Below are 24,238 nucleotides of genomic sequence, written 5' to 3'. Positions count from 1 at the left end.
TTTTGAAGGCCCCCTTCAGATCCTGGAAGGCCACGGGAAGGTCACCTGGGAGCCTCCTCTTCTCCAGACTGAACAGCCCCAACTCTTTCAGTCTGTGCTCACAGCAGAGCTGCTCCATCCCTCTGATCCTCCTTGTGGCCTTTCTCTGGACACACTCCAGCATGTCCACGTCCTTCTTGTAATGGGGGCTCCAGAACAGGATGCAGTGCTCCAGGTGGGGTCTCAGCAGAGCAGAGTAGAGGGGGAGAATCACCTCTGTCGACCTGCTGGCCACACTTCTCCTGATGCAGCCCAGGCTCTGCATAGCTTTCTGGGCTGCAAGTGCACACTACTGGCTCATGTTAAGCTTCTCATCCACCAGCACTCCAAAGTGCCTCTCCTCGGGGCTGCTCTCCAGCCAGTCACTGCCCAGCTTGGATTTGTGCTTGGCATTGCCCTGACCCAAATGCAGGACCCTGCACTTGTTCTTGTTGAACCTCCTGAGGTTGGCTTGTGCCCACCTCTCCAGCCTGTCCAGGTCCCTCTGGATGGCATCCCTGCCCTCCAGCATGTCTGCTGCACCACACAGAGAGAATATTTTGCAGGTGGAATGCATCCAGGCAGGTTTTGGAAGTCTCCTGAGAAGGAGACTCCACAACCTCTCTGGGCAGCCTGCTCCAGGGCTCTGTCACCCTCACTGTAAAGAAGTTCCACCACCTTTGTCATCTTCCCAAACTGGCACTTGTATGAATTTCAAGAGAGAAGACAAAGGAACAGATAAAAATAGGAACTGGAGTACTGATGTGTTGAGCTAATTAAACCCCCCAACAGTTTTAAATCTGGAATGTCAATTTGGTGTACAGTGTCCCCTTTAATCATCTTCCCACCTAACCCCTGCAGCCTCTGTGTGACTCAGATCTTTCCTGTCACTACATGAGGTATCTAATGCTGGAGAAACATGTTGCTCAGAGCTGTGTCACACAGTCTAGTGACGTGCAGTGAGAATCATCCTTTTTCAAGAGCAAATGAACCCAGAAGTCTCAATTTTTCCAGTTCCAAAGGGCTGTTTGTGTGGTTTAGCATCCATCATCTGCTAGTGAAGAGTTTCTGCCCACAGACCTACACACCACTGTCCCAGTAACTTCCTCTGGGCTGTTTCACAGAACTATTTTGGTTGGAAAAGCCCTCTAAGATCATTGAGTCCAACCATCAACTTGAGACAACCATGGCCATTAAACTATTTGCCCAGGTGCCACAGCCATGTGTTTCTTGAGCACCTCCAGTAATGGTGACTCCATCACCATCCTGGTCAGCCTGTTCCAATGCCTGACCACTCTTGCAGGAAAGAAATTGTTCTTAATGTACAACCTGAACCTCCTCAGGCACAATTTCAAGCCAGATTACCTGATATTAAAGATCAACCCCCACCTGACTCCAACCTCCTTTCAGGGAGTTGTAGAGAGCGAGGGCTGCCCTCAGCCTCCTCTTCTCCAGACAAAACAACCCTAGTTCCTCAGCTGCTCCTCACCAGCCCTGTTCTCCGGACTCCTGTTGCCCTTCTCTGGACCAGCTCCAGCACCTCAGTGTCCTTGTTGTAGTGAGTGCCCCAAACTGAACAGTATTTGAGGTGTGGCCTCATCAGGCACCATCTCTTCCCTACTCCTGCTGGCCACACAGTTGTTGATGCGGGCCAGGATGTCACATCCAGAAGGGAGGTTTGACTCTGTTTCACGACCACGTGTCAGGAGCGCGCTTGCAGTGCGGGGTGAGGATTGCAGAAGGCTTTTGCTGTGTTGCAGTTACGGTATCAGAAGTGCTTGGTGGCCAGACCTCCTTCTCAGAAAGTGCGCCCGCCCCCCCCTCCCGCGGACTCGGTGACCAGAAGAGTTACGACCAACGTGAAGCGAGGAGTGCTGTCCCTCATTGACACTTTGAAACAGAAGCGCCCGGTCACCGAGGCGCCCTAGCTGCCCCGGGGAGGAGCCTGCTCCCCTCCAGCTGAAGATAGCAGTAGCCACGCTAAGGAACGTGAACTGCCGACGTCTGGCCTGCCCTTTGCAGCTGCTGATGCTTTGTCTTCAGAGAACTCGCCCTTCCCGAACCCCTGTTAGACAAGCATGTTCTCTCCTCCTCGCCACCGTCCTGTGATATGAAAAGAAGCATGAATTAAGTTTTTTGCTGTCAAGTGAGTTCCATCATGAGCAATGGAAGGTCTGTTTGATTGTAAATACCTGAACAGTTACACAGAACAAGAATATGGCCACGTCCCTCCCACTGAACTCACGCTAGAGCCCTTGGAGTGAATGATGCCTGAGTTGGTAGCTTCACCGTCTTGAGCCGGCTTGGTCACAAACCCATCCTCAACCCTGCAGCGCTCCGCTCTGTGTTCAGCACTGGAGTAGGTACTCTTTGAGTTACTGTAGGTTAAACACCAAGGCTTGTTTGTCACACAGCTACACCTCTTAGTTTGCGGTTGTTTGTCAGCGCTGCTCTGGCAACCACTCCAGCACCTCCCTGCCACGCCTGTCAATCACGGGGTCGATATTTCACCTCCTGGTTGTGCATGATGGTCTGAGAGAAGAATTGGGTTTAGTACCAAACCAGGGCTGGAAATACCAGAAGGCTTTTCAGCAGCTGAGCTGTAGGGTCATCTGTGCAAGCTTTGCAGCGTTAACCACACAGACACACCTGTTGGCTGTTAAATTTATTCTCCTACATCTGCCATTCACCTGTCAAAACCTTCATTTGCTGCACGCAGGGCTGAAACCAATCAAGAGCAAGGAAGAATTTAGCAATTTGATTGTCCTACAGGGACCAGAATCTCAGCATGGGCAGAGGAGAGTTAGAAGGAACCTCTGCAGATCATCAGAGCAGGGGCACCTAGAGCAGGTTGCACAGCAGTACATCCAGGTGGGTTTTGAAAGCTTCCAGAGAAGGAGACTCCACAACCTCTCTGGGCAGCCTGTTCCAGTGCTCCAGCACCACCAGTAAAGTAGTTTCTCCTGATGTTCAAGTGAACACTCCACACCTTTTCCATCCAGGTGTTGGATGAAATGTTCAGTTCAGTGTCCCTCACCCCTCAGTCTGTAGCTGACTAATTAACATGCCACAAAAGGAACAATGGATCTTGCTCAAAGCTTCCATTCAATTCCTTGTAATGCTTTTGTGGCACAGTAAGCAGAGAGCTTCTACCAGGGCAGTGCTTCAGGTGCTACAGGCCGACTCCCGCAGCTTCATCTGCGTGCCTCCATTGACACACTACTGCAGGCTCTGGCAAAGTCAGCCCAGTGCCAGCTCTTACAGCTGTACCTCAGACTGATTCTCCACCGCAGCTGTACACCTTGAGGCTCTCCCTTAGCCATCTCCTGCTTCAGTCTGCAGATTGGTACCAACTTTGGAAATGGATCAGTCAAGGTATTTGTAACCAGCAGTAACACATTTTTGCCTCCCATTATAGATAACGTTCCACACTGTCTGCCCAAGCCTGCAACTCTTGCCATGCTGTAAGCCTCAAAGAACAATGGCAAGGTCGTTATGACAGGAGCTCTTTTCTTATTTCACTATGCAAGAGACTGTTAGAAACAAAACTATTTTGCTTTTTATTTCTTAAAAGAAATTAACAGCAGCACCTGGCAGTGAAACATAGGAACACAAGAGGTAAGGAATGATGATTGAAGAGGTTTCTGCACCTGAAAACACAGAGAGATCTTTAACTAAACTCAGTGCCATGCATAGACAAGTGTCAGGTGAAGGCTGGCTATGCAACTCTTGTCATTAAATCGAGCTCTCCAGAATACCCCCTGCAGAGCTGAGCCCCACCCAGCTCAAGCCTCTTCTCACCCCACTTCTGCACCCCAAGCACTGCCGTGTCTCCCCTCCCAGGGCTTACATTCCTGCTAGCTCCTTTGCACCAGCGAAGCTGGAGAAGTTGCTTGCACCAAGTAGGCAGGGAGTGTGCATAGCCCTAGGTGAAGGGACAAGAACAATCTCACCCCTTTTAACAGCTCCAGTGGCTTTACCTGACCATGGACCCACATCCCAAACATGGAGACGGCAGCTAGCAGCACACGTAGGTGCTTGGTTAGCTTCTAGGGTTGATCCCAGTGATGCCTGCTAGGAGCAGTGTGAAAACTCACTTCCTATAATGACTGCTGTCAACGTCTGGTGGCTGGCAATGTACCTTCAGGTAGGATCCTGAAGTTAGGAGATCAAGGTTCCCTTACTCGTCATCACTGTGCTAGAAATTCCAACTTTATCCTGTGTTAAACTGCAGAAAATACTTGACAGTGTCTTTACAGTTCCAGCTGGATATGCCAAGATTTGGGATTTGCAACCTTTTGCTACAACAGTGCATTTTAAAAGAGCAGAATTACATTTTATTGGTCTGCACAGTGCTGCTTCTTCCCAGGAGAGATCTGGACTGTCTTTAAGCCAACACTTAGCAAAGAGTGGTGTAAAGGTTCTGTGTGGGTTAGTGTTGAGGCTATGAACATCTAGTGAGCTTTTAAATAGCACAGCAAGGGCTGAGGAGAAGACAGGGAAGTACTTGCAAAGCTGTAGGTCACTTTGCCAATGTCTGTTTTAAGAGTTTTGTGTCTGTCAACAAAAGGTTGTTGACTTTGCAAATGTGCTTAATGGTCTGACTATTTGTGGCCTTCCTGCTTCAGTAGAGCTCCTTTTATTAGCCAAGAGGTGAGCCACAGACCAGGTGTTTGCAGAACCAGAGCCTAGGCCTGCAGTAGCTTTTGCTGACCGATAGCTCCAGCCCTTCTTCTTACCACGGCCAACCAGAGTCTGTGCGGAGTGCGTGCGTGTGTCTGAGCAACTGCCACCCTTTTAGCTGACCTTAGAGCCACCCTTCCGTGACCTATGCATTTTCGGGGTAATACCTAGTGGGTCTGTAGGCAGGCAGCCGTGTTCACTATGCCTTGTATGTCTGATGCCATATTCTAACTTAACCTGTTAAATACAGCTTAAAATATTTTTATTTTATTTATTCTATTTTTACTGAAATCTCCTCCATTATTAAGTTGATGTATTGTCTTTACTTGGATGTGCTCTTGTAACATTCTCCACTCTGTGTACTATAGGTTGCCTGAAAAAAACAAACAAAGAGAAGGCAGGCTTTGTAATTATTTGTAGTCACATTTTTATTGAAGTCTGTAGAAAAAAAAAAAGGAAAAGAAAACAAACAAAAAAAAATCCCCAAACATGTAAAGCAAAGCTAATTTCTTAATTTTCTTTTGGGTTGTTTTCAATGCAAGTAGGTAGTTAGGGGTAAGTATCACACATCAGCCACCTCATCAATACCCTTCCTTGCAGAAGCAAGGAGATTTTATATTCACAGTCAAGGACTCAGACAAAAAAAAACCCTTTCTTTTGAAAATCTGCAGTGCTGGCTGCAGGTTTGTTTTCAGCCGTTTTACACTTTCATTTGAAGGGGAGCCAAGAGGGATGTGGGAGAGAGAAAAGGGCCACCTTACAGGGTGGTTAAAGGGAAGGCAGAAAAGGCCAACCTCAGAAAAAATTGTCAGCTGTTTTGTGTGCAGTCACCTGTGCCTATGGGAACAAGAGGCCCCTTCCCGACAGAAACCACGGAGTAGCTCACAGCTTATGCCAGTTCTGCCTCGCTAGGAGTTCTACATCCCTTTGAATTTCATCAAGCATTTCATACATCATTTAACCAGGATCTAAAATGATTAGGAAAAGAGAAACTTCCTCATTTCAACAGTCAATAGGGGCTCAGCCCTTCGGCAGCATCAGGAAGCCACTCACTCCTGCTCGGGCAGGTTCACGAGTACCTTGCTAACACTTGTGCTGTGCAGTCAGCCAAAGCAGGTCTGAGTTCCTGAACAGCAGTGAGAAAGAAGGGAACCTCCCCCCACTGTTTGTTAGCGGAGTTCAGTCCTACCCGAAGCACCTGACTGACACCCACAGGAAGAGTTTTCCCTGCTATTGACCACTTCTCCACATTTAAATGTAATCTGTTCTGAGAATAAATTTAGCTGCATAAAACGCTTGTCTCAATTGTTACTGGTCCATCAAAGCGAGAAATCACTTCTGTTCCAAACTCTGCTTGAGGGGAGGGAAAAGTACACTGCTGCTTTAGAGGCAATAGCAAGAGAATGGACACTTTATATCCCTGGAGAGCTGAAATCAACAGGTTCTGGTTTAAAATCACCAACAGCTAATGGCATTTCAGAAAATGAGTTCCCAAGACACAGCTTTACTATCAGACGTTACCGAGCGTTCAGCTGAGCACGCAGGCTTCTCTACATGCAAGCAAGCCGAAGTCAGGCCCAGAGGCTGCCACCATGAGATGTTCCTGCTTCCAAGGTGAACTGCTGACCTGCAGAATCAACTTCTTCACCACCAGCTCTGGTATTTTGCTAAGACATCCAGATTCTCACTGCTTCAGCCTCCAAAGTGGTTCAAAGCTGCAAATCCCTGAAGGTAAGATGAGGTCAGTTATGGGACAGCACAAGGCAGTGTGTGTACATAGCCCAGACATTCTGTCATCAGACACAGCTCTGGTCTTCAAGGAAGACCCTGATGATACTGTGATACTGTGAATTGGAATGACATTTAATAATTAATTGTAGTTTGTTATGTTGTTAGGTTTTGATTGTAAAAAAAATAGTTCTCTAACTGCAGAACTTTAAGCCTTTCTCACCTATATTGAGAACCCTCTAAAATCTCCTCACTGTCTATCCCTTTTATCTAACTTCTCCCCCTCCCAAGATGGATTTGAAATGAAACAGGGATTTTTTTCCATCAGGTCTATCCATTGCATATGCACAGGTGTATGACTGGTCAGTAACAAAGGCAGAGCTCACCCCTCTGTTGGAACAGGTAAGGAGCATGGGATGTGCAGCAGGTGGGTGATGCCTTGGAGCAGGACAGTTGGCTCAGGTTAAAATGCTAAGAGAAACTGTCACTGATCCAATGAGGCAGCCATATCTACCTGATGACCAAGAGCCAGGTGCCTACACTGCTGGCACAGTGTCATCAACATCCTTTCTGCTATGGGTGGTGCAGTCTCACCTTAGTAAAAAACAATTTGAAACTGAGTATTCTTACAGATCTGTGCAGGTTGTGGGGTGGGGAGGGAGAAACTCGTGCTTTAACTTCTCCCTTGGCAGTGAACTGCAAGAAGCTGTTGAGTTGTGACTTCACTCCCCTCAGCAGTGTCAGCCTTCCATAGCTGAGCTGCATTCAATTTACAAACTGCTATCTACCATGGGTATGTCCATGCAAATAGCCTATCATGCACCTCTTCCCCACAGCAACATCAGCCTGCATCAGAAGCACAGAATGGTGGCTGTTGCAAGGGACCTCTGGACATCATCAAGTCCAACCCCCATGCCAAAGCAGGATCACCTAGGGCAGGCCATATAGAAACACATCCAGGAGAGTTTTGAAAGCCTCCAGAGATGGAGACTCCCCAACCTTTCTGGGCAGCCTGTTCCAGCAAACCAGCACTCTTATATTGAAGAAGTTCCTCCTCATGTTTAGATGGAACTCCTGATGTTCAGGTTCGTGCCCACTGCCCCTTGTCTTGTCACTGGGCACCACTGAAAAAGAGTTTGGTCCCACCCTGCATAAGGTCTAGAGTCATCTAGGTGAATAGTTTTATAAGGAGAGGAGTTTATACCTGTGTGCAAAGGTAGGGCAGAGGCCAAAGAGTCTCACTGCCGTGCTCGGTGGCTCGGCACAGCTGGTTTGCCCACTTTAGACAGAAGCGGTGCACGTGTTCTACCACTGGGCCCTTGTGCTCCAGCCCAGCAATGCAAGCACTGATGAGCCTGCACCCTGGGCTTGTTTGCTGGCAGCGGTGGTAAAAGTGGAGGCAAACGAATTTCCACAGGCTTCCACGCGAGCCTCTTGCGTTCTGCGCCTGCCTTTCTGGCAGGAGTCTGCCTCTCGCGCACCTTGGCTGCGGCTGACAAACGAGCTGTGTCCGAAGTGGGCTTGATAGGGCTCTTCACCTGAGCACTGCTCTCTGCTTGGATCACCTTCTTCTCTTCTGCTTTACTGACTGCTTTAGAGGCAGACACCTCAGCCTTCACTTTGGGTATGGTCTGACGGTGAAGCTGGGTGACCTTTGGCTGTGCCCCACTGGTGCTAAGGTTCTGCCGGCGCTGTGTTCCTTTCTGCTTCTTGGCCCTCTTTGGTTTTTCCACGACACCATCTAGCAGTCCTTTTGCTGCAGCACGAGCCAAAATGTCTTGAACAGACAGGCTTTCAGAAGACCCTTTCTGAACAAAGGAAACAACGACGAATCTAAGCCACCACAGAGCTGCAAGTTCAACACCTTCCTCCTGGATCCCTCAGAATTTGCCCCACAAGAAAACGAAGGCAAGAGAGAACTTGAAAGGCTTTTCCTGTGTCATTCTCTTAATTCTAAGCCCTGAGCTTCCTTCAAGCATCGTAACTGCAGTATGACAAGAAGTGCTACAAATAACCATATAAGATCTCATGCCTTTAATTTTCAATTACATTCTAATTAGCTCCCTCTCTTCTTAGTGAAAAAAGTCCTACTTTTCTCAGACACCAGAGGAAAATGATGATGCTCAGAAATGCAAACTAACCCCTTTAAGGCCTCTCCTTGGGTATCCTGCCAAGACTTTACCATTTACTCAGCAAAAGGCTTTCAAGCCAGGTTTGCTTATGCCTTAAGTTTTGGAGGGAAACATCCTTATTTTATTCAAATGCTAATGAAGTTCTGTGGGTGACACTGTCTGGAAAACCTTGGTGACACACATAGAACAAATAACTTTACTAAACACCATTTACGTCCAGTCAAGCTGTGGGTTTCATGCCAGGTTGTCACAGCAACAGTGTTTCCTTAAGATGCCCCTAGCACTGACTTAGACCAAGAGACTGCTCAGATCAGGAACAGCCCCAGAAGAAAAGGCACAGGCTGGAGAGTTGTGCTTGGCATACTACTGGAGGAGTGGCACATTTCAACTGCTTGCCTCTTCTCTGTTGCTAAGAACATCCAGGATTCATTTGTTTCAAGGTTCCATTCCCTACCTTCTTTAGTGGAAAATGGCAAAATTCTTTTTCTGTCAAGTGGTTTTAAATGATACTTTGCTTACCTCTCTTGCTAGAACAGCTAAAAAACAGCCACTGGAAACATCTGATGGCTCCAGTTTGAAAAAGCTTTCAGTAGAAGCCTCTGAATTGGAGCAAGAAGAAAAAACAGGAGGAATAAGCCTGCAAAAAGATAAATTACCAGAAAGCACCATTTAAGCATCTAAAAAGAAATACACAAGGATGTATCAAGAGTAATTCCCCAAATGAAGGCTTTCAATGACATTCTAATTCAGTTGGGGTTTTTTTTAACTGCAGTGTGAGAAAGCCTTGAGGATTTATCCTTTTAGAATTGATCTCTTCTAATAATTCCCACTTACTTATTTCCAATAATGAGGTATAATAACCACCAGATAATGATAAATGAATCTAATTAACAGCTGTGTTCTTTTCTAATGCAAGACATACATCAGTTTAGGATAAGATTTCTCCTAAGACTTAAAGTTCCCCTGAACTTTTCCACAGACCAAACTTCTCATTCCATACCTATATGGCTGCATTTTGTCTCCTTCCACTCCAGATTCCAGTGCTTTTTTCACCACTAGTTCATTTTCTTCAGAGTAAACCGAACAAGTGCAGTAAACAACAGCTTTTGCTTTAACTGCAAAACAAAGACAACTTTTCTACTGTTCAGATTCTTCAGATGCATTCTGGTCTAGTAAGGACCAAATCCTACATGCAAATTATGTTTGGATGTCATTTTTAACAATAAAATATGTCCTCCTGGCACGTATTAGCACACACAGAATTGGGTTTTGGTTGGAAAAGACTTTTAAGGCCATCTAAGTCAATTATTCTCTACCAACTCTGGTGCTAAATCATATCCCTCAGCCCAACATCTCTGCATCTCCTAAACACCTCCAGGGATGGAGACTCCACCACCTCCCTGGGCAGCCTGACCACTCTTTCAGTAAGATATTTTTCCCTAATGTCCAATGTAAACCTCCCCCATCATAACTTGAGGCTATTTCCTCTCACCTATCACTTGATACTTCAGATAAGAGACCAACACACATTTCATTACAACCTCCTTTCAGGTAGCTGTAGAGAGCAACAAGATCTCCCCTTAGCCTTCTCCCAGTTCCATTAGCCACTCCTCATGACGCCTCCCAGACCTCTTCCCAGCCTCCCTCCTCTTCTCTGGACACACTCCAGGACCTCAGAAGTATACTCTGGCACCCAGACCTGAACCCAGTGCTCAAGCTGTGGCTTCTCCAGGGCTGAGTACAGGGGCACCATCACTTCCTTAGTCCTGCTGATCACAGTTTCTGATCCAGGCCAGGATGCTGCTGGCTGCTTTGGCCACCTGGGCTCCTGTTCAGCTGGCTGTTCACCAGCACCCCCAGATCCTTTCCCACAGGGCTGCTTTGCAGTCACTGCCTGAAGCCTGTAGCACTGCTGCTGCTGCTGCCACACTTACACTGCAGTGCGTGCCTCAGCTCATTCAGCTGCCTCTCAGCCAGGACATGGAGTCTATCCTCAGACACTGATCCTCGGAAGATGTCTCTCAGCAATCCTGCATCTGGATGCAGAGAGTTGGACATTTACTAATGTAGCTTCTATTACTGTCTTCAAATCCAGCTGTTTGCAGGAGATGCTTTGGTAACAGGCCTAGTTATCACCAGCACAGTGGGAAGGGAGGTTTCATCAATCACAACCCTACCAATGCCTAATTTGTTCTTCTGTCCCTCTTCACCTGGAATTCTGCCTCGGTTTTGCTTCTGTTTAATGAAAAGTGTGCACAAAGTAGACTTAACAGAATCCATCCATAAAGGAAGGTAACCAAGGGTAAAGTATACACTGACATCCTGAATTTTCTACCCACAGCTTTTTACTGTAAGAGAAAGGCTACCCTCAAGTTTCACACCATCGATATGAAATTGTCTTTACAAAACATTCCGAACCCTTCAGTGCTGCCTAGAAAGATTCTGTTTTCTTGCTTGCTGGGAATCCTAAGCTAGGAAAATACATTCTTGTTCATGTTCTGTGGGGGAAAAAAAAAATCACCTGTACAATTTATTTACTCACTCACTTTTGTATTTCCAGTCGCCTGTACATGCATTGCATATACAAAATTATGCAAGTTATTTAATTTCTATGCTTTATAGCTGTTAAAAATCTAAAAGGAAGTGTTTGTTATGAAATGAGACCATTTACTGAAAGAGCTACAACGAGCAGACCACAATACCTGAATACAATCTCTCCCAGAAAGCATGAGCTACCTGTTGTATCAGAAGTTACCTCCACGTTCATTTATAATAAAGTCTATTGGATTGCCAACACCCAGCCCAGAGCACTGTGGTAGCAGCAAAATGACTTTTGCCTTTTCGAGTCTGGGGTCTCTTGGTTCAAGCTCAATGAAGTCTTCATGTAGCAGCTGAATATCTGGGGGAAAAAGGGGAAAACTCAGGAGTTCGACATGCAAGCAAACCTGCCTAATTTGAATGTGTTATGGGCAAAGATTCTGTGGGGCTACACACACTTCCAGAGAGCCAGAGCCTGCTAGACCCAGCTCCACCAATGTCAAACAGATTGAAGAGCTGGACTGTAGCACCTTCCACTGAAGTCTGCTAATGGGGTTCTGGAGTCCTGTTGGACTCTGTTCAGACTCTGTCCTCTGGATGAACCAGAGAAGTGCATGAGCTTTGGATCAACACTCTCAGAAACAGCTGAAAATCAAACTGAAAGCAACAGCCAAGAGCCCATATAAATGGAGCCAAAAGTTTCCAGGTACACCACCACAATACAACAACTGCTCATAGAGAAAACTTCACCCTGATGTTTCAGGAGCCTGCACCTGTGGCAGTTGATGTGCAACCTTTGATTAGCTCACAGATTCACAGATGCATGGAATGGTTTGACTGAGAAGGAACCTTAAAGATCATCTAGTTCCAGCCCTTCTGCCAGGGTTGGAACTAGATAAAGATCATCTGTCCAACCCAGGCAGGGACACCCTGCACTTCTCCAGCTTGCTCAAGGCCTCACCCAACCCATTCAAGGCCAAGCTGGATGAGGCACTGAGCAATTTGGTGAACAATCTGAGCAATCTAGTGGACAGCCTGATTGTAAGCTAAAGATTAGTCATTTCACCCTGACAAATTTTGTTGTTACTGCCCTCCCCAAATCCTCTGAATCCTGATGCAGATATGTCACATTGATAGATATCACAAATGCCTGCATTGCATCACTTTAGGCATACACGCTGCTGGTCACCTACTTTCACATCCCATGTGACTGAGTAAGGTGCTCAGTTCATCTGCTTTTGCCGATGGTTTTACACCACAAACAAAAATCCTGGACGTGCTCTGAGCTGTCAGTGCTGAGAGATGGGCAATGGTGAGATGGGAACCAACGTGAGCCACTACAATGTCATCTTCTGTACCCAGCTGTGCCTGTGCAGAGTGCACAGCAAGGCTGCGAGACTTGTCCTAAAAATAATGACACAACAACCCACTCATGGAATCTCTTGAGTGCCAACCTTCCCTTCCAAATTATTTCACTGTTTTCATGGCAAGCCAGAAATAAGGGAGGAGAGAAACAAAAGAAAGATGAAATTAAATAAAAGACAAAAGCAAGCATCTTATTGAACTCACTACATTTAAATAATTCTCAATTAAACTCACTACATTTAAATAATTCTCAATTAAACTGACTACATTTCAATAATTCTCAATTAAACTCACTACATTTCAATAATTCTCAATTAAACTCACTACATTTCAATAATTCTAAACTCAGTGAATTTAAATAACTCTAAGTAATGCATAAGAATGTATGATATCTGTAGGTGAAATGTTAAGTCTGTGTGATCCCTTCAGGAGGAACTCTTAGTGACAACCAGTTCCAGAAAAGAAAACACAGCCCACAAAATGCAAGACTCATCCTCAAGATACAGCTTGACAGTGAAATGCAGACTTATTCATGCAGTCCATGAAGGTAATTATTGGGAAAACTGAGCCTTTCTGCATCAAAACCTAGGATTTGGCTGAAATTTGAACACTGAGGCAGGTTGGAATGCAGAAAGCACATTTGCAGGAGTAAATCAGCTCATACTAGAGATGCTGAAATGAGACGTCCACATCGAACAGTATCTCCATCAAATGACTTGAAAATGGCAAGGAGTGAAGATAGGGACCACAGGTACCAAGTTTTGCACCAAATCTGGCAAATATTGGTGTTCAGGAAGAAAAAAAAACACCAAAAGCTAAACCTTTAAATTCACATTAATATCTGTGTTTGAGTACTACCCTACCCCACCCCACAGGGATGGAATTTTTGAGGTTTCTATTTTGTAACTTGGAAAATTCTTAAGTAGTAATGCTCAGAATTGGCTCTGGTGACCTAAGGGGCTGTGCTGTACTGCTCTTTTCTGGATGTCTGCTATTCAAAACAGACACACTCCAGTGAGATACTTGGAATCACTTTGTAACTGATTAACAAATGCCAAATGGCTTTGTAGCTGAGTAATACATTTGCAGGCCAGCATTGGGGGAAATGCTAAACACAAAGTCAAAAAGCCTTTTGAAATGTTTCTGCTAAGTGTCACCAGACACTTTGGATCCTTTTAGTTGTGTGTTGTTGCAAGGTTACCATCAAACCATTGCAATGGGAACCTCCAACCAGTCTTGCCTGGGGAGGCTAATAGAGGGAAGACAGGGAGAAGAGCCAGTGGGGTTTACGGAGATTCAGGAACCACACTACACAAAATACAAAGCAGCAGCATTCCATCACAAGTACACAGCTGAGGAGGAAGACAGGTCATGTTATCAGTGTATCATTATCTACTGCCTGGGGTAATGCATGCAGAGTTACATAGAAACTTGCCTCATATCTTTAGAAGCAACACTGCCTCTTTGACCACACTTCATGTTTATTTCAACACTCTTAAGATTAACAAACCATACTGCTAATTTAATTGCAGCAATCAATTATGAGCATTAACATTTTCATGCTAAATTTACTAAGTGAATCAGTTTCTAACCTACTGGATATTACATCTGTCCACAACCTTTTGAGAGGTTGTTGCTGCCTGAGTGATTTAATAGGACAGTCACACAATACATGAGCTCATTCTAATGTATTGGAGTACTAAAGCGTTCTTTTAGTTTGCAGGACCTACTATTCAAGGGTGACATCAACTCACCTGCAATAGCAGTTTGCAATCTGCAAAAAGATCTGAATTCAGCAGTTTTTCTTTAAGAGAGGAAGGAAAAAACAGCACATCATGGCAATGCTGGTCCACACAGTAAGTGCAATGGTCCAAGTCTGCCACAGATTCAACTCTTGTGAATCCCTCCTCCTTCAAATCTCTGAAAGCATCTTGAAGGCTGTTAACAGACAACACTGACCATTAAATCTGCAAGTTACTTAAGCAATGCACTTTTGCATTTTATTATATGGATTTTTGCCTTCTATTTTTGTGTCCTATGTAAGTAATAAACAGGAGGGGAAATCACTCTAATTTAGGTATATGTTCTAGCTTGAAACAGTAATTCTGCTAAAATTAATACAACCTAGAAATTCTAAACCAAGGGTACAGTAAACTACACCACTTGATAAATAAAAACATCAGCATTTTAAAGACTTTACCTGATTCTCAATGTGTTTACCCAGACACACAGAGGTAAAGCAGAAACCCTTTGTTGCTGTTTCTGAATGGTTTCTGGTAGAATCTGCTCAATGGAAAGAGCATCATTCTTGATGCGGCATCTTGCTACTGCAGCTGCAAATTTGGTCCTAAAACTGCAAAAGTATAGGCACAGATTTAGTAAGTTTGACAAATGTTTCTATCAGCTATTAAGATGCAACATTTCTGTCACAATGTTGGCTTGCCCAGAAGCCACAGCTGAACATGAGGCTTTGTATTGCCTGGTGTTACAGGGCATTTTCTACCCTACACAAGGGTAGATGCAAGGTGGTTGAGATTGTTTCACTTAAGTGCACCAAGGGCTGGAATTATGACAGGTAACTCTCAAATATGCCCATTTTCATAGAAAGCTTTAGAACAAACAAACCCAGTGTTTTGGAACTGCAGTTTGTGGAATGCAATCCTCAGATATTTTATCTTTGGAAATATAAATAGATGTTTGGGCTGAAACACCTCTGCTATGAGGATAGGCTGAGGGAGCTGGGGTTGCTCAGCCTGGGTGCTGCCTTCCAATACCAGAGGGATGCTAAAGGAAGGCTGGAGTGGATTTTTCATCAGAATGTCTAGCAACAGGAAAAGAGGGAATGGCTTGAACCTAAGAGACAGTAGGTTTAGATTGGATATTAGGAGGAATTTCTTCAGGACAAGGGGGATGAGACTCTGGAATGGGTTGCCCAGAGAGGTTGTGGCTGTCTCTTCCCTAGGGGTGTTCAAGGCCAGCTTGGATGAGGCCCTGAGCAGCCGAATCTAGTTGAGAGGAATCCCTGCCCACAGTGAGGAGTTTGGAGTAGATGATGTCTAAAGTCCCTTCCAACTGAAGCCATTTATGATTCTATTAATACATGTATGTGCAGAATGAGTGCTAAATGAATGCTGATCTCTACCTGAGTAAAGAAATAAAAGTATGATGGTGGCTAATTCTTATGTCAGAGGAAATACTACCACGCTCTTCTTAGCACAGGCTTTATGCATAACCCTGGTATGTGAAGCTTCAAAACAAAATTGCTAGGTACATTATGCATTGGAATACTCCAGGAATATTTTGCACTATGATATTCACGAATTTTTAGGCTACTCCAAATCCAGCAGCAACGCAACTCTGTCCAATAGATGTCTGCTGAATTAATCCACAGACTGGCAAAATAAATACTTGAACACTACCTAAAATATATAAATATTATCTTTTTTAAATATAATTCTAATTATGCAAAATAATAATTACTTAACAAAGTTTTGCAGTACATGTATGGCCAAGAAGACCAACAGCATCCTGACTTGAATGAAGAATGCAGGACCAGGGAAGTGATTGTCCACCTGTACACAGCACTGCTGAGAACACAGCTTGAGTACTGCGTTTTGTTTTAGGGCCCTCAGCCCAAGAAGGACATTGAGAGGCTGGAGCAGGTCCAGAGAAGGGCAACAAACCTGGTCAAGAGCACAAGTCCTTGTGAGGAGCAGCTCAGGGAACCCGGGTTGTTTAGTGTGGAGAAAAAGTCTGAGAGGAGACTTTTTGGCTCTCTGCAACTCCCTGAAAAGAGGTTAGAGTGAGGTGGATGTTGGTCTCTTCTCCTCAGTAAGAAGTGGCAGGAAAGGGGAAATGGCTTCAGGTTGTGGCAGGGGAGGCTTGAATTGGATGTTAGGAAAGTTACCTTCACCAAAACTGCTGGAAGAGCCCCCCAGGGAGGTAGTTGAGTTGCCATCTCTGAAGGTATTTAAAAGACATACAGGACTGGTGCTTAGTGCCATGGCTTAGCAATGAATTTGGCAATGCTGGGTTAATGGTTGAAGTTGACAATCTTAAAGGTCTTTTCTAACCCAAATGATTCTGTGATTCTAAACTAAGTTCTCAGCACATAATAATACCTGTGTAGATAATGCTCTATTTTCTGAACTTCTGCTACAGGCTCCTCTTCATCAAAAACTTGTCGTGGTTCGAACTTGCGGTGTTGTAGGTCATAAAGCATCACAACAAGCAAGCTGGTCAGTTCATCTGGCTGCAATTGAAAAGCAACTAGATAGAGAAAGGGACACAAAGCATGCCTTGCTTCTTTAAAATCACCTTCCAGTGCTATTTAACACCACGGTCTGCAGCATGGACAGTGGGATTGAGGCACCCTCAGCAAAGTATGCCAGCGACACCAAGCAGATGACACACTGGTGGGATGGGATGCCACCCAGAGGGACCCTGACAGGCTTGAGAGGTGGGCCTGTGCAAAGCTCATGAAGTTCAACAAGGCCAAGTGCAAGAAAGCGCACTTGTAAGAGTGACCTGGAGCCAGTGCATTTTCCAGTACAATATTGGTACACAATACAGTTTGCCCAGGAAATGAAACATGGGTTCAATGTCTGGTGGGTTCACAGGTGATGGGAAGGGAATGTGAGTTTTCTTCCCTACTCACAAAGATACAGCTGGGAAGGAAAGCAGATGGACACCGTCACAGCTTAAGTATTACACGGCAGTAAGCATTATAGTTCACTCTCCTATTTCCTTTCTTTGAAGGTTTTGATTCTCAGCATTAAGATGCAACAAGAATCTCACAAGCAACACATCTAATGCTGCAGAGACTGACACTTTAGACAACTATCTAAAAAGGACAGCAATATTTCAGTTTCAGGCCAGCAGATAGTTCAAATCAACAGATATTGTTCTGAAGAACACTGCAGAAAAGGTTCTAATTGCATCACCTCAGATAACTTAAGATTTATTTCCTCACAAAAATGTTCACTTACTATTGATGGGCATGGGTAAACACAACTATCTAACAATATTTCTTCCAGAAGATCTTGATCTGCAAAAAAAAAAGACAATATTGACAAGTCACACTATGAAATCTATCAAGATTCTACAGCTAAACCTATAAATCACTAAAGAAAAAGCTGAAAGTTTAAACAGGAAAATTAAGGATACATTCCAACACTAACTTCTTTACATTGGAAGGGCAGGGTTCAAATATCTGATTTCACAAAATGCCAACAACATTTATTTAAATGTTTGAGGGTTTCAAGTGGTAACCTGAGGTTCAATTAAAAAAAATTCCAGATCACAGAAACACAGAATGGTAGAGGTTAAAAAAGACCTCTGAAGATCACCAAGTCAAACCCTCCCTGCCAAAGTAAGGTCGCCAAAGAACACACCCAGATGGGTTATGAAAGTCTCTAGAGAAGGAGACTCCACAGCCTCTCTGGACAGCCTGTTCCAGTGCTCCAGCACTCTTACAGCAAAGAAGTTTTTCCTCATGTTGAGGTGGAATTCCCTTTGTTTCAGGGTATATCCACTGCCCATGTCCTATCACAGAACATCATAAAAAAAGCCTGGCCCTTTCTTCTTGACACCTACCCTTCAGATATTAATAGATTAATAAGATCTCTCAGTCTTCTCTTCTCAGACTAAAGAGCCCCGGGTCTGTCAGCCTTTCCTCCCAAGAGAGATGTTCCAGTTCCTTCAAAGCCCTCTGTTGGACACACTCTAGTATATGCCTGTCCCTTCTGAAGTGGGAAGCCTAGAAGCAAACACTCTGATTTCCCATACTTCCTCTGATGCATCATTTCTTTTTGCCATTTTTGGAAAAGCTCTGCACTTACATTTCAGAGCACTGAAAGCCAGTTCATAAGCTGCACGCTGGGAATGCTGATCTCGTAGAGTCACCATGGGAGGCACCGAGTCACCACCGTACCGCACCAACGTTCTATCCCGACGCTTTTCAGTATGAATGCCTTGAAAGATCTGAGCTGCGCTGATGTACACCGAGTCGTGATAGCCATTCTTCTCAGCCACAGCCATTTTCCTTCTTTCAGATCCTTTCTCATCTGAAATGCTCACTTCACTTAACTCTGAAGTATCATTTATACCATCCTCATGTAAAGACACCGGATCACTTTTAGAATCTGGCATTTTCCCAGTTGCTGATTGTTCAAGTGCAAGTCACAATCCTGCTGTTCTGCAAAAAAACAGAGTTTGTACTGGGTTATGAAATTTTCTTTCACTAGAATCATACAATGAGCCAGGTAAGAGACCCCCAAGATCATCCAGGCCAACCTAGCACCCAGCCCTGTCAAATCAACTAGACCATGGCACTAAGTGCCTCATCCAGTCTTTTCTTCAACACCTCCAGGGACAGCAACTCCACCACCTCCTTGGGCAGCCCATTCCAATGCCAATCACTCTCTCTGGGAAGAACTTCCTCCTAACATCCAGCCTAGACCTCCCCTGGCACAGTTTGAGACTGTTCCCCCTTGTTCTGTTGCTGGTTGCCTGGGAGAAGAGACCAACCCCCACCTGGCTACAGCCTCCCTTCACACAGTTGTAGACAGCACTGAGGTCCTTCCTGAGCCTCCTCTTCTCCAGGCTAAATACCCCCAGCTCCTTCAGCCTCTCCTCATAGGGTTTGTGTTCCAGGCCCCTCACCAGCTTTGTTGCCCTTCTCTGGACACCTTCCAGCATCTCAACATCTCTCTTGAATTGAGGAGCCCAGAACTGGACACAGCACTCAAGGTGTGGCCTGACCAGTGCTAAGTACAGGGGCAGAATAACCTCCCTTGTCCTGCTGACTACACTGTTCCTGATCCAGGCCAGGATGCCATTGGCTCTCCTGGCTACCTGGGCACACTGCTGGCTCATCTTCAGCTACTGTCTACCAGCACCCCCAGGTCCCTTTCTTCTGGCTGCTCTCCAGCCATTCTGTCCCCAGCCTGTAGTGCTGCCTGGGGTTGTTGTGGCCAAAGTGCAGAACCCTGCACTTGGCCTTGTTAAATCTCATCCCATTGGCCTCTGCCCACCCATCCAGCTTGTCAAGGTCCCTCTGCAGGGCTCTCTTACTCTCCAACAGATCCACACCTGCTCCTAGCTTGGTGTCATCTGCAAACTTACTGATGCTGGACTCAATCCCCTCGTCCAGATCATCAATAAAGATGTTGAACAGTCCTGGGCCCAGCACTGATCCTTGGGGCACACCACTAGCGACAGCTGCCAACTGGATGTGGTACCATTCCCCACCACTCTCTGGGCCTGGCCCTCCAGCCAGTTCTTGACTCATATCAGAGTGAATCTGTCCAAGCCACGAGCTGCCAGCTGTGCCAGGAGCTTGTTGTGGCAAACAGTAGCAAAGGCTTTGCTGAAGTCCACATAGACTACACCCACAGCCTGCCCCACTTTCACCAGCTGGGTAACCTGATCATAAAAGGAGATCAGTTTGGTCAGGCAGGACCTGCCCTTCCTGATCCCTTGGCCATTCCGTAGGTGCTTTGCAATGGCACAAACGTTCTGCCGAAACCCGGGATCGAACCAGGGACCTTTAGATCTTCAGTCTAACGCTCTCCCAACTGAGCTATTTCGGCTCCTTTTCTCTTCGTTTTCCGGGTGTTAATTGGATTTATCTTCTAGGTTAAGCTCTAATCCTCCATATATACATACATTGACTACACTTGCATACATCTATCATCTTACATATTAGAGCCATTATGAATACTTCTCTTTCTCATCTTCATTACTTTCACTTATGCAAATACAAAGACTGGTTGATGTGTCTGAGAGTAGGAAGGCTCTACAGAAGAATCTGGACAGAAAGCCTGGATCTGGTGATGACAAAAAGTTCTGAATGTTTTAGGATTACCAGCACAGAACAGCAGAATTTGTTCTTTTTGCCAGTTTAAAAATAAAATAATAAAGAAGTGATCCCCTAACCAAGCAGAAAGAATTTGCTCTTTTTAGAACAGGTAGCAAGTAAACTAATGTTTGTGGTGTCAACACTTTCAGAACTTGCAGGACTTCTCTTTCACTGCTTGTGACTCCTTCACCAAAGCCATTTTTGCTGGCCTGCGAGACGCACTACTGTTAAGACAACTGATGAACACTTTCCCAAAAGGCATCCTGATGAAGATGAGATGACAGTGCGCTGCCCTGAGCAGACACACTGCACACAGCTGCAGCACTGTAAAACATAGTTTGGATTACTGAACTCTATGCCAAGCAGAGAACACCATGCTTGGTTAAATGAAGCTCAACTGAGAAGAGCTAGAGAAGAAACCCTGCCATTGTTAAGTGGAAGAAATAACCCAAATCTCAAGCAGATGACTCAGTTGGGAGTGGGGAGGGAACCTTAAGGTCCCAAGATTGCCATCATTGTCCTAGAGAAAGGCCTTCAAAGTTCAGAAATACTTTTTGCCACTGTTAAGAAAGCTTCAAACACAACATGAATTTGCTGTGTTAGGGGGTCACTGAACAGAGATTAATAAAGAATGCAAGGACAGAACAAAAATAAAAATGAGAGTTTATAATATTCCTGAGTACTACAAATGATAAATCAATTTGATCTGGACCCAAATCCAGTATCACTTCACACAGTTCTTAGCACACCGATTCAGCATCAAGAATACGTGCATCCTCTCAGTGATCTGACTAGAGAAACAACTGCCTCATCTACAAAGCAGAAACTTGCTGTCACAGTCAGATTTCTAGTTTCTGGACAATATACTTCCACACTGTTTTCCTCAAGCTTGCAAGTCAGAGTAGTAAGAGGGTATGTAAAAGAAGGGAACTTAAAAGCACCTGTGGCTAAATTTAATGGGATCATTACTGAACAGCTGTTCTCTAATTGTAAACAGCAAGCACCTATCGATGGAAAGTACTGGCTCTGAAAGCACAGAAAACAGACATCAAAAGTATCTCTCCATGGCTGTTAACAAATCATAACCTGATGACAATGTACAATACCAGCTGTATCACAAGGCACAGAGGGTGCTCCTTGTGAACATTATCTGCACAAAGCAATCCACAAATCTCTCTTCTGAAGGAACACAGGTTACTGTCATCCAGATGCAACAGCAGCAATAATGAGAAGACTGAAGGGTTCAAATAGCAAAGGGGGAACTAGAGCATACTGTATTGCTTTACAGCCAGACAGTGCAGGCTGGAAGGCCTGGAGGTGTTCACAACAAGTTTTTCCTTTCTTTTTTCCCAAAAGCTGAGTGCAGCTCTCAGCTGCTCTGACAAGTTGAGGTGCACAATACATCTAACACTAAGCCCACAGGAAAAGCACTTGGAAGAGCACCTGAAGAGAACTTGGCTGAGAGAGAACAAAGACTTTTGGTTCATGCTCTAAGGAAGCTCTTGAACAAGGTATTTGAGGTAACCTTTTTTTCTCACTCCTTACACCACCTGGGAAAAAGCAAGATATGATGTGTTTGTCAGGGACCTTCCCAGGATGCCCACCAAACAGAACTAGGGAAAAGCAAGATATGATGTGTTTGTCAGGGACCTTCCCAGGATGCCCACCAAACAGAACTGGGAAAAAGCAAGATATGATGTGTTTGTCAGGGACCTTCCCAGGATGCCCACCAAACAGAACTGGGGAAAAGCAAGATATGATGTGTTTGTCAGGGACCTTCCCAGGATGCCCACCAAACAGAACTGGGAAAAAGCAAGATATGATGTATTTGTCAGGGACCTTCCCAGGATGCCCACCAAACAGAACTGGGGAAAAGCAAGATATGATGTGTTTGTCAGGGACCTTCCCAGGATGCCCACCAAACAGAACTGGGAAAAAGCAAAGATATGATATGTTTGTCAGGGACCTTCCCAGGATGCCCACCAAACAGAACTGGGAAAAAGCAAGATATGATGTGTTTGTCAGGGACCTTCCCAGGAAGCCCACCAAACTGGGAAAAAGCAAGATATGATGTGTTTGTCAGGGACCTTCCCAGGATGCCCACCACACAGAACTGGGAAAAAGCAAGATATGATGTGTTTGTCAGGGACCTTCCCAGGATGCCCACCAAACAGAACTGGGAAAAAGCAAGATATGATGTGTTTGTCAGGGACCTTTGCAGGATGCCCACCAAACAGAACTGCCTCCAGACCATCAGGTTTAAAGAAGCAAGACTTTTTACCATTCTTCCCAACACCAGAGATACACAAGCCTTCTACCCAGCATGCTTGCCAAAGGAACTCAAAACAGAACAGATTCATTTCTGTCAATGCCCTGTTTCAAGAGAAGCTGTCCACAGATTGTATGGCTTTGCAATTTTGAACTAACACTAGGCAACACAGACCCATAGGAGCAGCAAATAAAAACTGTTTCCAGCAACACGTAACTTCACTTAAAGTGGAAGTAGTGTATCATAAATACTCTGCTTGACTTGAACTTTAGCGATCAGAATTAGGGCATTTATGCACTACACAGCATAGCAAAGGATTGGCACATGCAAAGTCACTAATTCCTCTGTTCATACACGTAGTTTTCCTATTTCTTCAATCATCACCTTTTTCAGCAGCCTCTGCCACTATAGAGTTCAGGAAAAAAGAGATAAAACAGCAAACGATCCCACAGCATTTGTGTTGTTTCAGGTACGGCAGGCAGCCTGCTGACCCAGTACCAACTCGCATTCACAGGGGCTCTCCCTGAGCGTGAATATCTCTCCTCGTACACCAGCAAACACTAAATCCTTGACAGCCACACACTGCAGTTTTAGTCTTATGGACAAGGAAACCGCATCTGCTCTCTAACATCATCTCGACTGTCTGACACAGAACTGCAAAGGGTCACGAAATTTTTACTGTCCCGAACTTCACTAAGCTGGGGAGAAGGGAAAGTAAGGCAGGAGAAGTCCTCAGCCACAAGACTATTCCCCAGCACCATTTTAATGATGAGGAATAGTCCACATCACCTCACGGTACAGACAGACATACAGAAAGAAGATACTTACTTGTGTAACTTGCAAACGATTTCTTGAAACAGGCTGCGAGGCCTTAAGAAACAACCTGTTCTCCCAAACCTAGGCTGGTGCTGAAGGAGCGACTTCCAACCCCCTGCCCCTAAGCTGTATCCCCAGGGTGTTTCCCCTCACAGGGTTTCTCCCGCAGCCATCTCTACCTCGGGACGAGGTGAGGCGACCTCCGCCTGCAGGGCCTGAGGGGCTCCCCCGCTGCCGTTACCGGCGCCCCCCGCCCGGTGTTGGGCAGGGAAGGGGCAGTGCCCTCCGCCCCCCCCTCCGGCGGACCCCCAGGCCCCCTTCAGCCCTTACCCGCCAGCGAGCGGCTCTCGCTCAGCCCTGCCCTGGGCCGCGCACGCTTCCCGCCTACAGGCCCCACGGCCAGGCCGCGCCGGGGTCCATCAGGTGCGCGGAGGGAGTCTGCCGCTCTCTGTGCCGAGTTCGACAGCGGAGGGAGTTCACTTGCACGGCTCCCTCACGGGTCTGCGCCCTTCGCCGAGAGCCCTGCTCCGGGCTGGGGCGGTTGATGGTGCGAGTGCAAGGCTGCGCTGTGAACCGGCGCCGACCGCGTCCCGCAGGGACCGACCGTCGAGCGGGGCCTGAGGGGCCGCAGCTGCAGGTCCGGGAGCCAAGCCGAGCTCTGCCTCTAGGGCTTCACCGAGAGTTGCTGAAGCCGTTCAGAAGCCACCGCGGAGTGCCAAGATCCACCCTGGCAACGGCACGCCCGAGCGGCTGTGAGATGTTTCCCCCGGGGCCGCCGTGACGGGACCTGCGCTAACAACCACCTGCCTCAGGAACAAGATCTGCTCC

General features: G+C 45.9%; 2 protein-coding genes and 1 non-coding gene across 18 annotated transcripts in view; 1 reads left to right on the top strand and 2 right to left on the bottom strand.

The window, feature by feature from the left end:
* Positions 1–5,994, top strand: part of APBB2 (amyloid beta precursor protein binding family B member 2) — a 241,652-nt gene extending 235,658 nt beyond the window's left edge. For all 16 annotated transcript variants that reach the window (XM_064149174.1, XM_064149175.1, XM_064149177.1 and 13 more), the window contains one exon: positions 1,779–5,994. In XM_064149174.1, coding sequence (XP_064005244.1) covers positions 1,779–1,946 — 168 coding nt within the window. In that variant the 3' untranslated portion in view covers positions 1,947–5,994. The remainder of the gene's footprint in view (positions 1–1,778) is intronic.
* On the bottom strand, positions 5,105–23,829 carry NSUN7 (NOP2/Sun RNA methyltransferase family member 7). Its single transcript, XM_064149188.1, has 13 exons — positions 23,741–23,829; positions 18,305–18,660; positions 17,453–17,511; positions 16,586–16,716; positions 14,665–14,817; positions 14,219–14,402; positions 12,293–12,503; positions 11,317–11,460; positions 10,496–10,597; positions 9,562–9,676; positions 9,081–9,198; positions 7,634–8,237; positions 5,105–6,426 (listed from the first exon to the last, which is right to left on the bottom strand). Exons 2-12 carry the CDS (start codon positions 18,612–18,614, stop codon positions 7,668–7,670), a joined length of 2,097 nt encoding a protein of 698 aa, XP_064005258.1. The 5' UTR covers positions 18,615–18,660; positions 23,741–23,829; the 3' UTR covers positions 5,105–6,426; positions 7,634–7,667.
* TRNAF-GAA (transfer RNA phenylalanine (anticodon GAA)) lies at positions 19,984–20,056 on the bottom strand. Its single transcript has one exon. It is a non-coding gene; the product is annotated as a tRNA-Phe (tRNA).
* Positions 23,830–24,238: the final 409 nt, after the last annotated feature.

The sequence above is a fragment of the Pogoniulus pusillus genome, chromosome 9, assembly GCF_015220805.1.
Source record: "Pogoniulus pusillus isolate bPogPus1 chromosome 9, bPogPus1.pri, whole genome shotgun sequence".
Taxonomy (NCBI): Eukaryota; Metazoa; Chordata; class Aves; order Piciformes; family Lybiidae; genus Pogoniulus; species Pogoniulus pusillus.
Note: the sequence above shows the minus strand (reverse complement) of the source record. Positions and strands in the feature narration are given on the sequence as shown.